The sequence below is a fragment of the Salvelinus namaycush genome, chromosome 2 (genome assembly GCF_016432855.1).
Source record: "Salvelinus namaycush isolate Seneca chromosome 2, SaNama_1.0, whole genome shotgun sequence".
Classification (NCBI taxonomy): Eukaryota; Metazoa; Chordata; class Actinopteri; order Salmoniformes; family Salmonidae; genus Salvelinus; species Salvelinus namaycush.
This window is the reverse complement of record NC_052308.1, coordinates 65,888,234-65,904,979: the sequence shown is the minus strand read 5'-3', so window position 1 is coordinate 65,904,979 and position 16,746 is coordinate 65,888,234. Positions and strand designations below refer to the sequence as shown.

General features: G+C 44.5%; 2 protein-coding genes across 2 annotated transcripts; both read right to left on the bottom strand.

The window, feature by feature from the left end:
* Positions 1-986: 986 nt before the first annotated feature.
* LOC120027646 (calpain-9-like) lies at positions 987-11,913 on the bottom strand. Its single transcript, XM_038972644.1, has 19 exons — positions 11,623-11,913; positions 10,510-10,579; positions 10,126-10,244; positions 7,927-8,060; positions 7,005-7,173; positions 6,610-6,779; positions 6,419-6,496; positions 6,085-6,245; positions 5,633-5,790; positions 5,250-5,458; positions 5,006-5,042; positions 4,844-4,924; positions 4,030-4,087; positions 3,713-3,777; positions 2,316-2,384; positions 2,100-2,178; positions 1,751-1,867; positions 1,512-1,570; positions 987-1,371 (listed from the first exon to the last, which is right to left on the bottom strand). Exons 1-19 carry the CDS (start codon positions 11,794-11,796, stop codon positions 1,345-1,347), a joined length of 2,034 nt encoding a protein of 677 aa, XP_038828572.1. The 5' UTR covers positions 11,797-11,913; the 3' UTR covers positions 987-1,344.
* Positions 11,914-12,514: 601 nt separating this feature from the next.
* On the bottom strand, positions 12,515-16,370 carry LOC120027635 (TAF5-like RNA polymerase II p300/CBP-associated factor-associated factor 65 kDa subunit 5L). The gene is made up of 5 exons (XM_038972636.1): positions 16,230-16,370; positions 15,562-15,703; positions 15,223-15,327; positions 14,256-15,037; positions 12,515-14,083 (listed from the first exon to the last, which is right to left on the bottom strand). The coding sequence occupies exons 2-5, from the start codon at positions 15,698-15,700 to the stop codon at positions 13,286-13,288; spliced, it is 1,824 nt and encodes a 607-aa protein (XP_038828564.1). The 5' UTR covers positions 15,701-15,703; positions 16,230-16,370; the 3' UTR covers positions 12,515-13,285.
* Between the last annotated feature and the right edge of the window lie 376 nt (positions 16,371-16,746).

Genomic DNA, 16,746 nt, shown 5'->3' with positions numbered 1-16,746 from the left:
CTGAATAATAAAGCAACACCTGAGCAAGGCAGTTAACCCGCTGTTCCCCGGGCGCCGATGACGTGGATGTTGATTAAGGCAGCCCGCCTCATCTCTCTGATTCAGAGGGGTTGGGTTAAATGCGGAAGACACATTTCAGTGGAAGGTATCCCCCTTTCCCTAATACATGTGTTCCCCATCTTCCGTTGGTATATCCCAGACGACCAAACTAATCGTTAATGAACGACAGGAATCGATGCAATTAACATGCATTAACTTCTTATTTACATTGACGGCCTACACCGGCCAAACACGGACGACGCTGGGCCAATTGTACGCCGCCCTATGGGACTCCCAATCACGGCCGGTTGTGATACAGACCGTTATATTTATTGGCACAAAATCTACAAAACTTTTGTAGTGTGAGATGAGCAATAGCCAATGAGAGCTCGCCAAAGAATCCAGTGAGATGACTTTATTTCGCATCACCCATAAGGTGTAGACTCTAGAGAAGGAGCAATGACTACTGTTAGTATACGTTTGCCTTTAATCAAAGCCACATTGTCAAATAGCTACATCTCTGAAGTTCACAAGCAATGTTATTCAATTCTAAATGTTGGCTAGATATTTCAACTCTGGCATGCGTGAATGTCTGACTGAATATATTTGAGGCTGCTTTGAGCCACAGCTCCTTCTAGCTACATTAAATCACATTGTTTTCTCGAGACAGCGTGGTATCGACAATCCTCAACACCAAGTGAAGAATCTTGCAGGTGTGATATCAGAGCCCAAAATCAATATCGACTCATTGGAGATCCACCAAAATATTTGGTTATTTAAGTAGGGCAATTTGTTTAATTCCCTCTTACGCACGCTGAGATACAGTATTATACATTTTAATATTTATGGAGAAATCTAAAGCTCAGACACAAACAGCAGATATTACATTTTCATAATATATTTTAATTTTGTTTCATCCCAAACTGGGAAATCAACTGATACAGGGTGTCAACATGATGAAACTTTTAAAACTTGATCAGTGCATTATTTATTTTTGGAGCATCTCTGTAAACATAATTTAACACAAATTCTCCTGATTGTCAAATACAATGGGCATAAGATCCAAACTGTGGCACAAGTATGTTGGTTTCGTTTTAAAACAAAAGAGTGAATTCAAGAGAGACAAAGGCATACAACATTAAAACATAACTATAACTACATAGCATATGTTTTATGCATGGATTATAACTAGTGTATTCGCTAACCGCGTTCCCAGCAGAAACGACTCGAGATTAGTGTATTTGCAAGCAACACATATTGCATCCCAAGCCTGTTATTTTACTTTGTTCTTCTGCTGGATCCTCTTCAGACGTTCATGGAAAGAAGGAGGAACTGAAAAGACAAAAGTCATTTCATAATCAAAAGCAAATCATGTCTTGGTGGGCACATCACACCGGATGGACTTTACAGTGGAAACATATACACATATTATACAAAATGTAATGTTCATATTATACACATTTTTATTATACCTGCAGTATGTTCATGTTGACCTGGCCTGTCTTGCTTTTGTCCAATGCTTGGAACACCCCTGGGGGAGGACAGATATATTTTTTGTCAACAATATAATGTTGGACATACCCAATGTTATATTGGGTATGTCCAACAACTCCAAAGCATTAAACATCTCTGAGTGTTTACTTGTTCCATGAAAATACGAGTTATTTGAGCAGCTACATCCCATAAGGTGGTACAATCCCTTGGTACTCACTGAACATATTTTCCAGGCGGACGATGCAGGTGAGGTAGTCATCAAAGTCGATGTCGTAGTTCTCATCAGCGAACCTCAAGCCAAGCAGCTGGAGGAGCTTGGTGTTCAGATGCATGCCTTGGATGGTGGAGACAGAATGTTACTAGTTAGGCTCTGATTCACACCTAAAGTCACACCTTTGTCTTTCTGACCCCCTGAAATGTCTTCTTGAGAGAGCGTGGGAGTACTCACAGAGAAAGAGACCTTCAAGATCAAAGACAGGATTCAACACTAGCATTCTACCATTGAGATATGACCTTCTATGCAGGCATTTTGTTCTAACCCTTTGTACCACGCTATGGTCTCTCACCTGCTGCTTTCAGAGCTATGCGGAGCTCATAGGAGGACATCTTCCCTGACCGGTCCGTGTCATAAGAAATGAAGAGCATCTGCAACCAACACCATAGACATCGTTATCACCTCCAATCCACACACATGTTCAATATTAAATTGCCGTCATAGGCTATTGTATAACAATGTATATGATATTGTAACTGACTGAAACATGTAGTTATGCTGTACTTACAATCCATTTCTTCATCTTTTCCCAGAAGACCTTGAACTCCTGAAACTCAAGCTGCCCTGAATTGTCAACCTGGATTGATCTGTCAAGGCAAGTAACCTACATGACTAAAAGTATGTGGACATGCTCGTCAAACATCTCATTCCAAAATCATGGGCATTAATATTGAGTTGGTCCCCACTTTGCTGCTATAAACAGCCTCCACTCTTCTGGGAAGGCTTTCCACTAGATGTTGGAACATTGCTGCGGGGACTTGCTTACATTCAGCTACAAGAGCATTAGTGAGGACGGGCACTGATGTTGGGCGATAAGGCCTGGCTCACAGTCGGCGTTCCAATTCTTCCCAAAGGTGTTCGATGGGGTTGAGGTCAGGGTTCTGTGCAAGTCAGTCAAGTTCTTCCACACCGATCTTGACAAAACATTTCTGTATGGACCTCGCTTTGTGCACAGGGGCATTGTCATGCTGAAACAGGAAAGGTCCTTTCCCCAAACTGTTGCCACAAAGTTGGAAACACAAAATTGTCTAAAATGTAATTGTAGACTGTAGTGTTAAGATTTCCCTTCACTGGAACTAAGAGGCCTAGCCCAAACCATGAAAAACAGCCCCAGACCATTATTCCTCTTCCACCAAACTTTACAGTTGGCACTATGCATTCCGTCAGGTAGCGTTCTCCTGGCATCCACCAAACCCAGATTCATCCATCAGACTTGCCAGATGGTGAAGCATGATTCATCATTCTAAAAAACGCCTTTCCACTGCTCCAGGGTCCAATGGCGGCGAGCTTTACATCACTCCAGCCGATGCTTGGCATTGCGCATGGTGATCTTTGGCTTGTGTGCGGCTGCTCGACCATGGAAATTCATTTAATGAAACTCCAGATGAACAGTTATTGTGCTGACGTTGCTTCCAGAGGCAGTTTGGAACTCGGTAGTGAGTGTTGCAACCGAGGACAGACAATTTTTACACGCTTCAGCACTCAGCAATCCCGTCCTGTGAGCTTGTGTGGCCTACCACTTCCCGGCTGAGCCGTTGTTGCTCCTAGACGTTTCCACTTCACAATAACAGCACTTACAGTTGACCAAGGCAGCTTTAGCAGGGCAGAAATTTGATGAACTGACTTGCTGGAAAGCTGGCATCCTATGACAGTGAAAGTCACGGAGCTCTTCAGTAAGGCCATTCTACTTCCAATGTTTGTCTATGGAGATTGCATGACTGTGTGCTTGATTTTATACACCTGTCAGCAACTGTGTGGCTGAAATAGCCAAATCCCCTAAATTGAAGGAGTGTCTACTTATTTTTGTATATATAGTGTATATTGTAAAAGCATGAATCCAATATTGATCACAGTAATGCATTTTCCAAATCCTCATTATAGGCGTTTAGGACAGGTGAAGGATACATCCATCAGGTTGATGATGCTGTGGCAGGTGTTGAGACTCAGACCGTTAAACTTGATCTCTCTCCCTGAAGGAAAAGAGAGGAAAATCATAACAAATCCCTAAAATAATCATGATAATATTATAAAATATGTAATCCATGAAAGTATAACCTCACAGACCCAGAGTGTGCAAGTTTATTTTTTGTTTTAAAGAGTCAAGAGTCAACCTATGTGCGTGTGGATGTGTATTCAAATGACATTCGCTGAATTGCTCTTTATGTGAACGTCGGAGTTGTAATAACACAATGGATGTGACTTTTAAGAGGAGGGCTGCTTACTCCTGCTAAGTACTCCATTCAACACCTGCTGAAGCTCCTTGGCAGAGATGGCCTGGTCCTAGGGAGAAGACACAATAGACAAAATATTACATTCTGGTTATGACCAATAAGGGGTGCACACGTTTCAAAGATTATTCGCCACAGGACACAACAGGTGTAAAACAGTACAGTGACATTCTTACGTTGAGAGCTCTTTCAGGTCAGTGCCAGTACCTTATTCAATGCAGGGGTACTGGAGTGGTTGAGGTGGGTTTAGACATAAAAAGTGACTGGTAGTAGTATATACATGTAAACAGGGCTGAAAAGTGACTGGTAGCAGGAATATATAAATACATTGTGGTAATATACAGTACTAATGGTAATATATACATGTACAGAGGAGTAACAGTGACCAGTAGCAGAAATAGCTAGATACTAATGGAAATCAATAATCAATTAATCACAGCGTAAATGGTAGTAATAAATCGAATCATTAATCATTTTAGCAGCAGCGTAGGTGTGAGGGGGTGTGTGGGTGTAAGTGTGTGGCTTCAATAATGAGTGTGTAAGTAAGGCTGTATGCGAGTGTGTGCGTGTGTGAGTAAGAGTGCCAGTGAAGGTGTGTGTGTCAGAGTGGGTAGAGTGTGGGGATCGTCTGTGGGAGTGGGATATTATAAGAGGGAGAGCAGTAGTTGTTAGCCATTTAACAGTCTTATGACCAGGGGGTACGACATTACTGTTTTCATTCGACATGCTTATAGTATATGAATCAGGGACATTGCCAGTTTAGCAGAAACAGCTCTCCTCATTTCTTATAAAATGTTTACTTTCTTACCGAACCAGCAATCTTTTCAAACATTCTCCTCAGTCCCTTCTCCTCATCCGTCTCCTCCTCTGGTAGACTGGGCATTGGGGGCTGAGAGATACATCACAATACATCATCAACAGGAAGTAAAGAGCATTACAGTTTTGTGGTATTCAATAGCAGAGTACTTACATCGGGCAAATCAGCATCTACTGTGTTTCCCATCTCCCTGTTGATGACAACATCCTGTGAATAGCTTTCTATCACATACATTAACTTGTCCAGCAAATCTTACATTGAATGACAATTTAGGCTACATGCAATATTAAAAGTCAAACAAATCTTAGTGTGGATTGGCTACAGCCATCAAGGGCTTTCATTCAACCTATCTGCTTGAAACTAATTCTGATTCACAGACAATATGTAAATATCATACATGGTTCCGGCTGCCTTCTCAGAGAAGATGCGTATGATGAAGTCGGCCTCGTCGTGGGGCTGGAAGGTGGTGGGCACCAGCAGGTAGTTCCCTGGTGGCAAGGTGAAGCGCTCGGAGATCTCCCTCACGTTGATGTAGGTCTTACTGCGAGCCTTGGACCCATTGTACCGGAAGAAGTCTTTCCCCAGGTGGTCCTCATCTGCAGGGGCCTGAGGGAGAAGAGAGAGGGAGGGACAAGTTTTTAGAGACCCTTCAAATTCTAATGAGGAACTTTGTGATGAACCACAATAACAGTAACTATAGGTAGCATGTACTAGGAAATTGAAAGCCAATGTATTCCTATTGTTTGTGCATATGGTCTCTTTGCCTGTTGTCTCTCTAACCTCGTAAAGAGCAAAACCGATGGTTTGCAGGTCCAGTCCCTCTTTCCTCAGCGCACGGCGGTTCTTCTGCATCAGAGCGATGACCACGCTGCACTTATCATTATTATCGTCAGCATGCAGCAGGGTCAGCTTGAACTGAGGGTTGGTCCAAAATGTATCTGGGGGAAAACAGGTTAAAATGGTTATATTGGGCTGGAACAAAAGCCTACATACACTATCTGGCATTCCAGAATCAGGGTTGGTCACTTCTGGCACAGTGGATTTATCATAAAGATACAATTGGCATTCCTTTTATCTGGGTCATCAAACTTGTATGAACCAAGCTGACTGTCACATTACAAAGCTCAGATAGAAATGTACTGTGTAGAACATATATGTTCATCTCTCATGTAGAATAGGGAATCAAGTCAAGTCTATTTATTACATTTCTGTCTGCAACCTTGTCCTCTCACCTATGAAGTTCCTGCAGCCGCCTGCGGTGGAGCCACGGATCCAGTTGCCCTCGAACATGTTCACCTCCCACTTCCGCTTGGTGTCGTCCGTCAGAGAGTCCGGCGTCAGGTTGCAGATCTCTATCTTGTCGTAGTTGGCCTTGAAGTCCTCAAACTCCATCCTGAAACAAGCAACCATTTTTATTCAGAAAAGTCTTCACTTTATACACGAGTGGTCCCCAGACCTTGTCCGGTAACTGTTCAGGGCCACTGGAAAAACAATTGCTGTTGAACATGCGGGAAACTTTGATGTAGTGCCAGATGTAAAACTATTACAATCGCTGTTGTTACTAACCAGAATTCACCATCATCCATGGAGTTCTGAAGAATGCGTTTCTTCTCAGAACTGTCGATCACATTCCACTCCCTGGACCTGTAAGAGAAAAAACAGATGACAGAATAACCACTCTCCCATAATGCATAGTGTACGCTGGTTTTTATTCCTACTCATCTCAGCAACACCTGATGGAAATTAACTGGACTCACTCATCACTCCAGGCACCGTTCCATTCCACCTGTCCCCAAGGGTTCCTGATCCGGATCAGCTTGACCTTTTTCCCTCTGCAGTTAACCTCCTCAAGGCCTGTGATGGAGTAGGCGTGTCCCTTCACCAGTCCTGAAGCTGTCTGGGCCTCTGACTCAGCAGAGCTGGTGATCTGGAGAGAGGAAAAACCATAAACTGTATCAGCCACCAAAGACCAGGACTATGTCTCTCAAACCTGGACCCATATTCACAAAGTGTCTCATAGTAGTAGGAGTGCAGATCTAGGATCAGGGTCATCCTGTCTATATTATCTTATTCATTGTAATCTAAAAGACAAAAACTGATCCTATATCTGACCAGCACTCCTATTCTGAGACGCTGGTTTGGGGGCCCTTACGTCGATAGAGCAGCCCATCATTGAGCCTCTGTCGTAGGCCTTCTTCATGATGTTGAAGAGGTCGGTTGGAGCACTTTTGGTCTCGTACGTCTCCCCCACGCCACCGGTGAAGTCCTCCATGGCCTCCAGGGTAGAGCCTCCCTTCAGGGACTCATAGCTCCCGTTCAACCTGACAGGACAAGGAATGGATTGGAATGGGTTAACTAGGGATATAATTTTTATTTATTTATTTACCGTTATTTTACCAGGTAAGTTGACTGAGAACACGTTCTCATTTGCAGCAACGACCTGGGGAATAGTTACAGGGGAGAGGAGGGGGATGAATGAGCCAATTGTAAACTGGGGATTATTAGGTGACCATGATGGTTTGAGGGCCAGATTGGGAATTTAGCCAGGACACCGGGGTTAACACCCCTACTCTTACGATAAGTGCCATGGGATCTTTAATGACCTCAGAGAGTCAGGACACCCGTTTAACGTCCCATCCGAAAGACGGCACCCTATACAGGACAGTGTCCCCAATCACTGCCCTGGGGCATTGGGATATTTTTTAGACCAGAGGAAAGAGTGCCTCCTACTGGCCCTCCAACACCACTTCCAGCAGCATCTGGTCTCCCATCCAGGGACTGACCAGGACCAACCCTGCTTAGCTTCAGAAGCAAGCCAGCAGTGGTATGCAGGGTGGTATGCTGCTGACTAATGGGCATCAAATTGCAGGCATCTGAAAATTAACCCAAGCTTTGCGGAGTGTCTGCATGTATTTGGTGAAAAATTGGTTACAATCATCCAATACTCATGTTTTACATGAACTACACACTATCAAGCAAACGTGATAAGAACCGACAATAGTTGTAGAAAACACCTATTTTAGTTTGCATAAATGTTATACCTGTACTTTTAAAAGTTTACAAGTTACACATACTTGGCATAGGCCTTCTCCAGCAGTGCGCTCCAAAACTCGTTGTTGGAGGCAGAGTGGACCAGCACCAGGCGGTTCCTCACAGCAGGCAGTCGGTCATCCACCACCACGTCCAGCCATCTGTTGTGCTGCCAGAACTGGAGGAGAGAGACTATACTTAAGCAATAAGGCCCGAGGCGGTGTGGTATAAGGCCAATATACCACGGCTAAGGGCTGTTCTTACACACGATGCAACACAGAGTGCCTGGATACAGCCCTTAGCCGTGGTATATTGGCCATATACCACAAACCTTGAGGTGCCTTATTGCTATTATAAACTGGTTACCAACGTAGTTAGAGCAGTAAAAAGAAATATTTTGTCATACCCATGTTATATTGTCTGATATACCACGGCTGTCAGCCAAATCAGAATATAGGGCTCGAACCACCCAGTTTATAATTACGGATGACTTCCTTTAACTAAAGAATTGTGTAATCACTGATGTCAATACAGTAAGTACTATGTGTAGTGGGAATAATAAGTATGTGAACCCTTTAGAATTACCTGGATTTCTGCAGAAATTGGTCATAACATTTTATCTGATTTTCATCCAAGTCACAACAATAGACAAACAGTCTGCTTAAACTAATAACACACAAACAATTAATTGTTCATGTCTATTGAACACACCGTGTAAACATTCACAGTGCAGGTTGGAAAAAGTATGTGAACCCTTGGATTTAATAACAGGTTGACCCTCCTTTGGCAGCAATAACCTCAACAAAACGTTTTCTGTAGCTGCGGATCAGACCTGCACAACGGTCAGGAGGAATTTTGGACCATTCCTCTTTACAAAACTGTTTCAGTTCCACACTATTCTTGGGATGTCTAGTGTGAACCGCTCTCGAGGTCATGCCACAGCGTCTCAATCGGGTTGAGGTCAGGATTGACTGGGGCACTCCAGAAGGCGTATTTTCTTCTGTTCAAGCCATTCTGTTGTTGATTTACTTCTGTCTTTTGGGTGGTCCTGTTGCATGACCTAACTTCTGTTGAGCTTTAATTGGCGGACAGATAGCCTTACATTCTCCTGCAAAATGTCTTGATAAAAAATGACATTTTTCTGTTGATGATAGCAAGCTGTCCAGGCCCTGATGCAGCCCCAAACCATGATGCTCCCTCCACCATAGTTTACAGTTGGGATGAGGTTTTGATGTTGGTGTGCTGTGCCTTTTTTTCTCCGCACATAGTGTTGCGTATTCCTTCCAAACAACATAACTTTAGTTTCATCTGTCCACAGAATATTTTGCCAGAAGCGCTGTGGAACATCCAGGTGCTCTTTTGCAAACTTCAGACGTGCAGCAATGGGTTTTTTTGGACAGCAGTGGCTTCTTCCATGTTGTCCTCCCATGAACACCATTCTTGTTTAGTGTTTTACGCATTGTAGACTCGTCAACACAGATGTTAGCATCTTCCAGAAATTTCTGTAAGTCTTTAGCTGACACTCTAGGATTCTTCTTAACCTCATTGAGCCTTCTGCGCTGTGGTCTTGCTGTCATCTTTGCAGGACGGCCACTCCTAGGGAGAGTAGCAACTGTGATGAAATTTCTCCATTTATAGACAATTTGTCTTACTGTGGACTGACTTTTAGAGATACTTTTGTAACCCTTTCCAGCTTCATGCAAGGCAACAATTCTTAATCTTAGGTCTTCTGAGATCTCTTTTGTTCGTGGCATGGTTCACATCCGGAAACGCTTCTTGTGAATAGCAAACTCAAATTTTGAGTGTTTTTTATTGGGCAGCTCTAATCAAAATCTCCAATCTCGCCTCATTGATTCAACTCCAGGTTAGTTGACGCCTGACTCCAATTAGCTTTTGGAGAAGTCATTACCCTAGGGGTTCACATACTTTTTTGAACGTACACTGTAAATGTTTAAATGATGATATTCAATATAAACAAGAAAAATACAATCATATGTGTGTTATTAGTTTAAGCAGACTATGTTTGTCCATTGTTTTGACTTAGATGAAGATCAGATCAAATTGTATAATGCAGAAATTCAGGTAATTCCAAAGGGTTCACATACTTTTTCTTGCCACTGTAACAATTAACATTTAAGACTCAAACATTCTGTGAATAATGTAATATTGTCATATAGATAAAATTGAATATTCTGTCAATAAATGTGATGGGCAGTTGATAGCTTTGTAGTGGGCGAGTCTACCTGAAAGTGGAAGATGCCAGCGTAGCTGCGGTCAAAGCCCTGGTCGTTGGGCACCACTCTGGCCAGGGTCTCCTTATGGAGGGTCAGAGAGGCAATGGCTGCCAGGAGCCAGCAGTCCCCTGGGTGACACAGACAGTGACAGACAGAGAGAGAGAGATTTAATGAGTCAGGACCTACACACTGAAAGCCATGGAGATAACCCCCCATTTTAGCTGTCGTATGTAATGCTATAGAGACTAGTCTTAAATTCAAGGCCCGGGGGCCACATCAGGCCCGCAATCTGCTTTCTTGTGGTCCCGAGACAAATATATTATTGTTATTTCTAGTGTTTGGATATGGATGTATGATATATACGATCATATAAGAAGCACTATGTATACAAACCTAGTGCTCCTTGACATATGTCTGTCCTGTCAGCCCCACCGACTATGAATTCGGGATTCTCGCAAAGTTCCTGTAAAAGAATAGGAGCAGGTGTAAGACGCTTAGTGACAGTGGAGAAACAGGTTTAAAACGGAGATGGGGTTAGGAGTGACTCTGCCGCCTCGGGAAGGTGTGTTCACATTCCTGGCATCTTAATCAGTCAAAGTCCCCAGTCACTGGAACGCAGGAACACAGAGAGGCGGTACAGGTATTCATTCACAAGGGTCACCCGAGAGAAAAATGTGTAAGGATCATAGATAGGATCTTAGTTGGATCTTTCCCATTTCAGTCTCTAATGTTACATGGAGAGATGGTCTTCTTGGAGATTTGAGTTATGCTAGTTTTAATGGTTGATCACAGATCTTATTAGTTACACATTGCTGTATCAGCCTTGGCAAGGCACTCACTCTCAATGGCAGTGTGTGGTCAGCGGTATGTATTGAAATGCACAGTGTGAATGTTGTTGTGGATATACAATGAGTGAAAACTGGCTAGCGTAAACTCTTAAGATTAGCTAACCTCTCTGAGTACAACCTGTCAACCACCACTCCCAGCAAAGTCAACAGAGAGAAAACATTCAATGCATGCTTCAAGGCTACATTCCAGAAGACTGTGCCCTACACGTGAGACAGGCATGTACAGTATCTCCAGCTTCATTTGTGTACATGGAACTTTAAAATGTCCTAAGTTTCAAGAGATGAACACTTCAGAAAGGGAATTAGATATTAGCCAGATAAAAGTATCGGCTAATACATTCTTTTCTTGCAGTACTGGTTTTAAAGGGATGGTTGGATAAAAGCTCGTCATCAACAGAGAGAACTGGCCAGGTCTTGAGGTTTGATATAATGTGAATAAGGTAAATATAAGGATTATGGTCTTCTATACTTTAACATTGTATAGTGTCTTGCCATCAGATCAAATTAGCACAATCTACCTACGACAGAGACCCCATCCAGGCCATTCCTTCTCAATGATCAACTACAAATATTCTAATTACACTGTAATTACCACTAATTACTGTATTTGTCACATTAGCGCCCTCGTAGTAGAACATTTGTACTATAGCTTACATACCCCAGGCCTCTTCCATTCAAAGTTGATGGGCACGCTCTGGCTGTAGTAGAGGGATGAGTCGCAGGCAGGGAAGTCTGGGTCCTCAAACAGTCTCTTCTTCTGTAGACACTCCTGCCTCAGCTGCTCAAATGTCTTCCCATCCCCTTGGGTGCTGATCGACTTGGCGGGCATCATGAGGGCTCAGACCAAAGGGGAAACTAGGGAGAGATGGAGAAGGACGGTGTGTGTGTGTGTGTGTGGGAGAGATGTCCCTTGTTTGTGAGCAGTGACAGAAACTGGGAGAGAGAGAGAGGGGCGTTGGTGTTTTGCCAGTCCGGTTTCTTTGATGTGTATGTGGTTTGGATGGAGTGACAAGCTTGTCAAGCAGGTGGGTAGATAGGTACACACCCTCCAGACATAAACTGGTTTGTCCACTCCCATGGCAACACACCTGACCTCGCCCACTTTCCCTGCCCAACTGGCTGTTACTGCTCGCTCTCTGATATGAGAGTTCACTATAGAATGTGTTCTAGAATGTCAGGTTTTAGGTAGTGACAGATTTGAAGTCACTGCTAACATGTTATGTATATTTGAAGTGGAACAGCACAAGATCAAGTTTTAGATCTTAAAGATCAGGATCAATTTGTGGAGAAATGGTTGATCCTATGACCTTATTAAAAGGCCATTTAAAAAGAAACGATCGTTTACAAATAAAAGACTGATATGAACAGAAAGTGTATGTCAACTGACAAGAGTGTCCATTTGTTTTATCTTTACCATTATAGATATGAAGCAATATAAACACTCCAAGTCCAAATCTTTCTCTTAACTTTCTCAATTCATTTTCACCCACAAAGAAAAACATGCAACAGGGTGCCATCTCTCTTGAAAAAGAAAAACCAGGTACAGCCAGTCAGAGATTACAAAAATATATTTACACTTCTCAGCATATTACAAATAATGCCACTAACAGAATGGTAAGAAACAAAGTACAGCTGTCATCCTTTCCCTGTGACTACTCTCATATTGATCACAATTCAGCATTTCATAGCATACCAACATTCTCAATTAGCGGTGATGATGTTTAACAACTGTACGAGGACAAATTCTGGGGAGATGCTGATTTTAAACAACTCAAGTAATCGAATAGCCAGAGACCCATTTTTAAGATCAATGTGAATTTTGTGCGTGACCGAATAAAACAGGTGTTGACCATCAAGGCACTAGACCCAAAATGCAATCCTCATCCGTAACCATGCCAAGCTAACATTCTACTTTGATGTAAATTTATTGGAAACATTTCGTGAGTTTGAAAAGTTGAGGTCTCACTAGTAGGACCCATCAGGTAGTTCTCAGTGAAAATGTCATAAATCAAAAGTCCTTTCCTATGAATCTACCCTCTTCCATGACACTTCTCATTTTGGCATTGTGGATATAAGCATCAAAATAAAACCAAGTAATTTTTTGCAGTATGTTCAGATTAACAGCTCTAATTCTACTCAGAGATCTTGTCAAAAACAACCTTGAGTGGACAATTTTAGCAAGTGACCTTTTGACCTGAAATTAAGCCTCTCTGATTGGCTTAGGGAAAAAAATATGTATGTCTCCATGGTGACCATGTTGGAGATGGACACAACAGTCTTTTAAACAAAACTAAACAGACAGGCCAAACAAAACAAAATGGCTACTGTCCATGTTTCTCCTGCGCTGTTCCCGTCACCAGGAGCAAGTTACAGGCCATGAACTGGACGTTGAGCACGTTGCTGGTGTTGCCTGTGTAGAGCCCCACCAGCTCGCTGGACGAGCCATCTGCGTGGGTCGTCCCGTGGGAGTTTCGGATGTCCCACACCCTGACTGAGTTGTCCATGGAAGAGGAGGCCACCAGGCTGCTGTCGGGGCTGAACGACAGGCTGGTGACACTGTCCGTGTGGCCCCTCAGGTCCTTGACCAGAGCCCCTGAGGCCAAGTCCCACAGCTTCACCCGTTGGTCCTCGCCCGCCGACGCCAGGTACTTCCCATTGGGCGCAAAGGCTACGGACAACACGGGGCCGCGGTGGCCTGTGAACAGGCGCACTGACGCCCCCTGCTGGGTACTCCAGAGGCGGACGGTTTTATCCGTTGAGCCTGTGGCCAGGTAGTTTGAGTTGGGGTGGAACTTGACGCAGTCCACGTCTGCTAGGTGGCCAGCGTAGAGCCTCAGGGGGTAGGTCCTGGAGAAGGTCCAGAGGCGGGCGGTGCGGTCGTGGGAGCCGCTGGCAAAGTAGAGGCTGCAGGGGCTGACGTCCACGTCCCAGACGGGGTAGGCGTGGCCCTGGTACAGGGCCGTGTTGGTGAAGCTGCCCAGGTCCCAGTAGCGAATGGACGTGTCCTCCGAGCAGGATAGCAGGCCCGAGCTATCTGTCAGGAAGGCTGTGCGGAACACCGGACCGCTGTGGCCACGCAGGGTCTTGATCTCGCTGCCCGAGCCGTCCTCTTCATCTGCCTGAATACAGGGGGAAAAGAGCGCATTGACATTTTCAGAGGAAACACCATTGTACTGCCTAGATATGTAAAAGTTTCCCATACTTGGCGGCTGAGATACTAACAACCGCCATGCCATTTATCTAACAACTGACTATTTCTGTAAAAATCGTAACCAAAGAAAATCCTCTCACCTCCTCTTCCAGCACGTCGCATGCTAGGCGGATGTGTGACACGTCGGTCCGGTGTGGCCTGGCCTTCAGTTTCCTGGCCCTAAGACTCCATAGCTTGACGGCCGAGCTGTCGAACCCGGCGGCCAGCAGCTTGCTGTCGGCCGACACCTCTGCCGTGTTCAGTAGCTGCTCCGTGTGCTGGAAGGCGTAGAAGCACACGGTTGTGAGTGACGGCGGCCCCTCACGCACCTTCTTAATGCAGTCCTGCAGTGCCTCCAGGGCCGCCTCGCTCTGCGGGATCCCTGTGGGGACCTCCACCCCCGCCGCCTCTCCTCGCTCAGGGCCATCCGCGCCCGACCACGAGGAGGTAGAGTTGGGGGCCGTGGTGGCGGCCCCGGTAGCTCCCGCACCCGTCGTCCCGTACAGCTGGTAGTCAGTGCGTGGTGAGGAGGTGACCTCTACCTGGACGTGGGTGCTGAGGGCCCTGCAGAGGGTACTGTTGTCTTCGCTCTGCAGGTAGCGTAACAAGTAACTGTAGGCCGGCTCTGTCAGGTTCACCACATACTTGTGGTCGAGGAAGGCCAGGAGCTTGGGGTTGGCGGTGACATCCTGCTGGGTCAGGACATGGCGAAGCTGCTCCACGGTGGAGCGCTGCTCGGCGTCCCCCAGGAAGAGGCTGTGGAAGCGGCTGTAGAAGCCATCCACCGCCCCCTTCAGGCTGCAGCGCACCATGTCCAAGTGGAGGTAAACGAAGAGCGGGTACAGGATGCAGCTCACCTCCTGGCCCCATGGCAACACCGCTTCTGGACCAGAGAAAATAAACAAAGAGTAAGGCCACGATCCTATGCCAACAATAACTAGCATAGCAGTTACAATACATTGCTTCATACTAAGTGGTAAGCTAGTATGGACACTGGAACATAGCCCAATGTTGCATAGCACCGTACATATCATCAGTGTCTCTATTCTCTATGCAATTGTTAAGTACCTGAGAGAAAATTGCGAAATCTGGAAAATTGGGTCTCGTACTGTTGAGGGTCAGCTTGGCAAGGGGCAGCAGAGACAATGTTTGCACACCCCGACTCTGTCTGCACTGCTCAAAGAAAGAGACAATAAGATTAGGTATATGTCCATGAGTAATCACCTGGTACTACTCATCCTAAACTAAAAGATAATGCTTGAGCTTCTCAATAAGTGAGATTTGCTGAATCATGTCTGCAAAAATAGTTGGCATCATTCCCCCATTACATCTGTGATACTAGTTTCACTTGATTTGGTCATAGATCTTTGCAGAAGATACCGGCCAGGTGCCACTTCAAAGCCTCACCTGTGAGGTTGGCAGCCATCTCCTCTGCGGACTGGGACAGTTTAGCCCCCTTCAGGGAACTTTCAGTGTCCACATACTGCCTCCGCTTCAGGTACTGAGCTACAGTGTACTGGATCTGCTCCGTGCGTACCCGCTTCATAACCTGGGGAGATATTAAACAATATAACACCATGGGCAAAAGCAAATGCTTTACCTGCATTAAGACGTTGTTTAGCTGCTGTAACTTACTGCATTGCATTTCCATGAATGAGTTAACTCCTTACAAACACTGCTAGAAATTAGATAGCTATATTAATAACTTGCTGGAATTACATAGACCCATGAGTAACTCACTTCAGTGCTGTTGAAGAGAAAAATGTGCTATATGGCTAGCTAACACTTTCCAACACAACAACCATTCAATAGAACTGCTAGCCAGTGTTAGCAAGGGTCACCATGCAAACTTGGGAGAATCATGAATGACATGTCCGTACAAGTGAGCAACAAATGCACTGGTAAAATGATGCATCAAACAGCTTAAGCAAAGAGTATTGCACTCCTGTCATTAGCAAGCTAGCCAGCAGCTAACGTTAGTTAAGCTAGCTAGTCGATAGAAGGGCCACACGGCCCTTTCGGGAACTTTAAGCGGGTTTAGCTAAAAACATCTCAACAACAACTTGGCCACTCACTGCATATCGTGCTGATATTCTTCGTTGTCAGTTACAGCTATTAAGGAGATTATATTTATGCACCGTGATTGTTTTTTATCACAAATATCTCGTTGCCTAACGTAGCAACCCCATCATGTATGTCAACCCCTTCCATCAAATAGCAGCTCGCTCTCATCTTGCAGTCATCGATCGATTGACTCATCTTGCCTGAATGTGATGGCAAGAAATCTATTTTGTGTTCTGTTTACTGACACCCAAAACACTACAACTAGCTACTTGCAAAAGCCAATCAATCCACAATCAGTAATAGTGTAATGCTGATTTTAATTGAAGGGATTATTCATAAATGACAATGTTATTCATAAAAATTTGTGTCCAAACAAATGTATTCAATGGCACGATCTAGTGGGCCAACTATGTACTGCGAATTTGATTTTGTATTTCATGACGTATATTTCATGCGCCTGAAGTTTCATATTGTGCGCGCAAAATAAGAAGAGCTGTCTGAAGTTGAATTAATATTGAGCATTTTGGG

Bases quoted from the DNA above. Each gene is read 5' to 3' on its own strand.
- LOC120027635 (XM_038972636.1), bottom strand. From the start codon at position 15,700: ATGAAGCGGGTACGCACGGAGCAGATCCAGTACACTGTAGCTCAGTAC. The intron at 15,328-15,561 runs GTGAGGCTTTGA...TTCTTTGAGCAG, and splicing joins GATGGCTGCCAACCTCACAG to TGCAGACAGAGTCGGGGTGT. The intron at 14,084-14,255 runs GTGAGAGGATTT...CCCTGTATTCAG, and splicing joins GCGACGTGCTGGAAGAGGAG to GCAGATGAAGAGGACGGCTC.
- LOC120027646 (XM_038972644.1), bottom strand. From the start codon at position 11,796: ATGATGCCCGCCAAGTCGATCAGCACCCAAGGGGATGGGAAGACATTT. The intron at 7,174-7,926 runs GTATGTGTAACT...TTGTCCTGTCAG, and splicing joins CTGGAGAAGGCCTATGCCAA to GTTGAACGGGAGCTATGAGT. The intron at 1,372-1,511 runs GTATAATAAAAA...TTGTCTTTTCAG, and splicing joins TCAACATGAACATACTGCAG to TTCCTCCTTCTTTCCATGAA.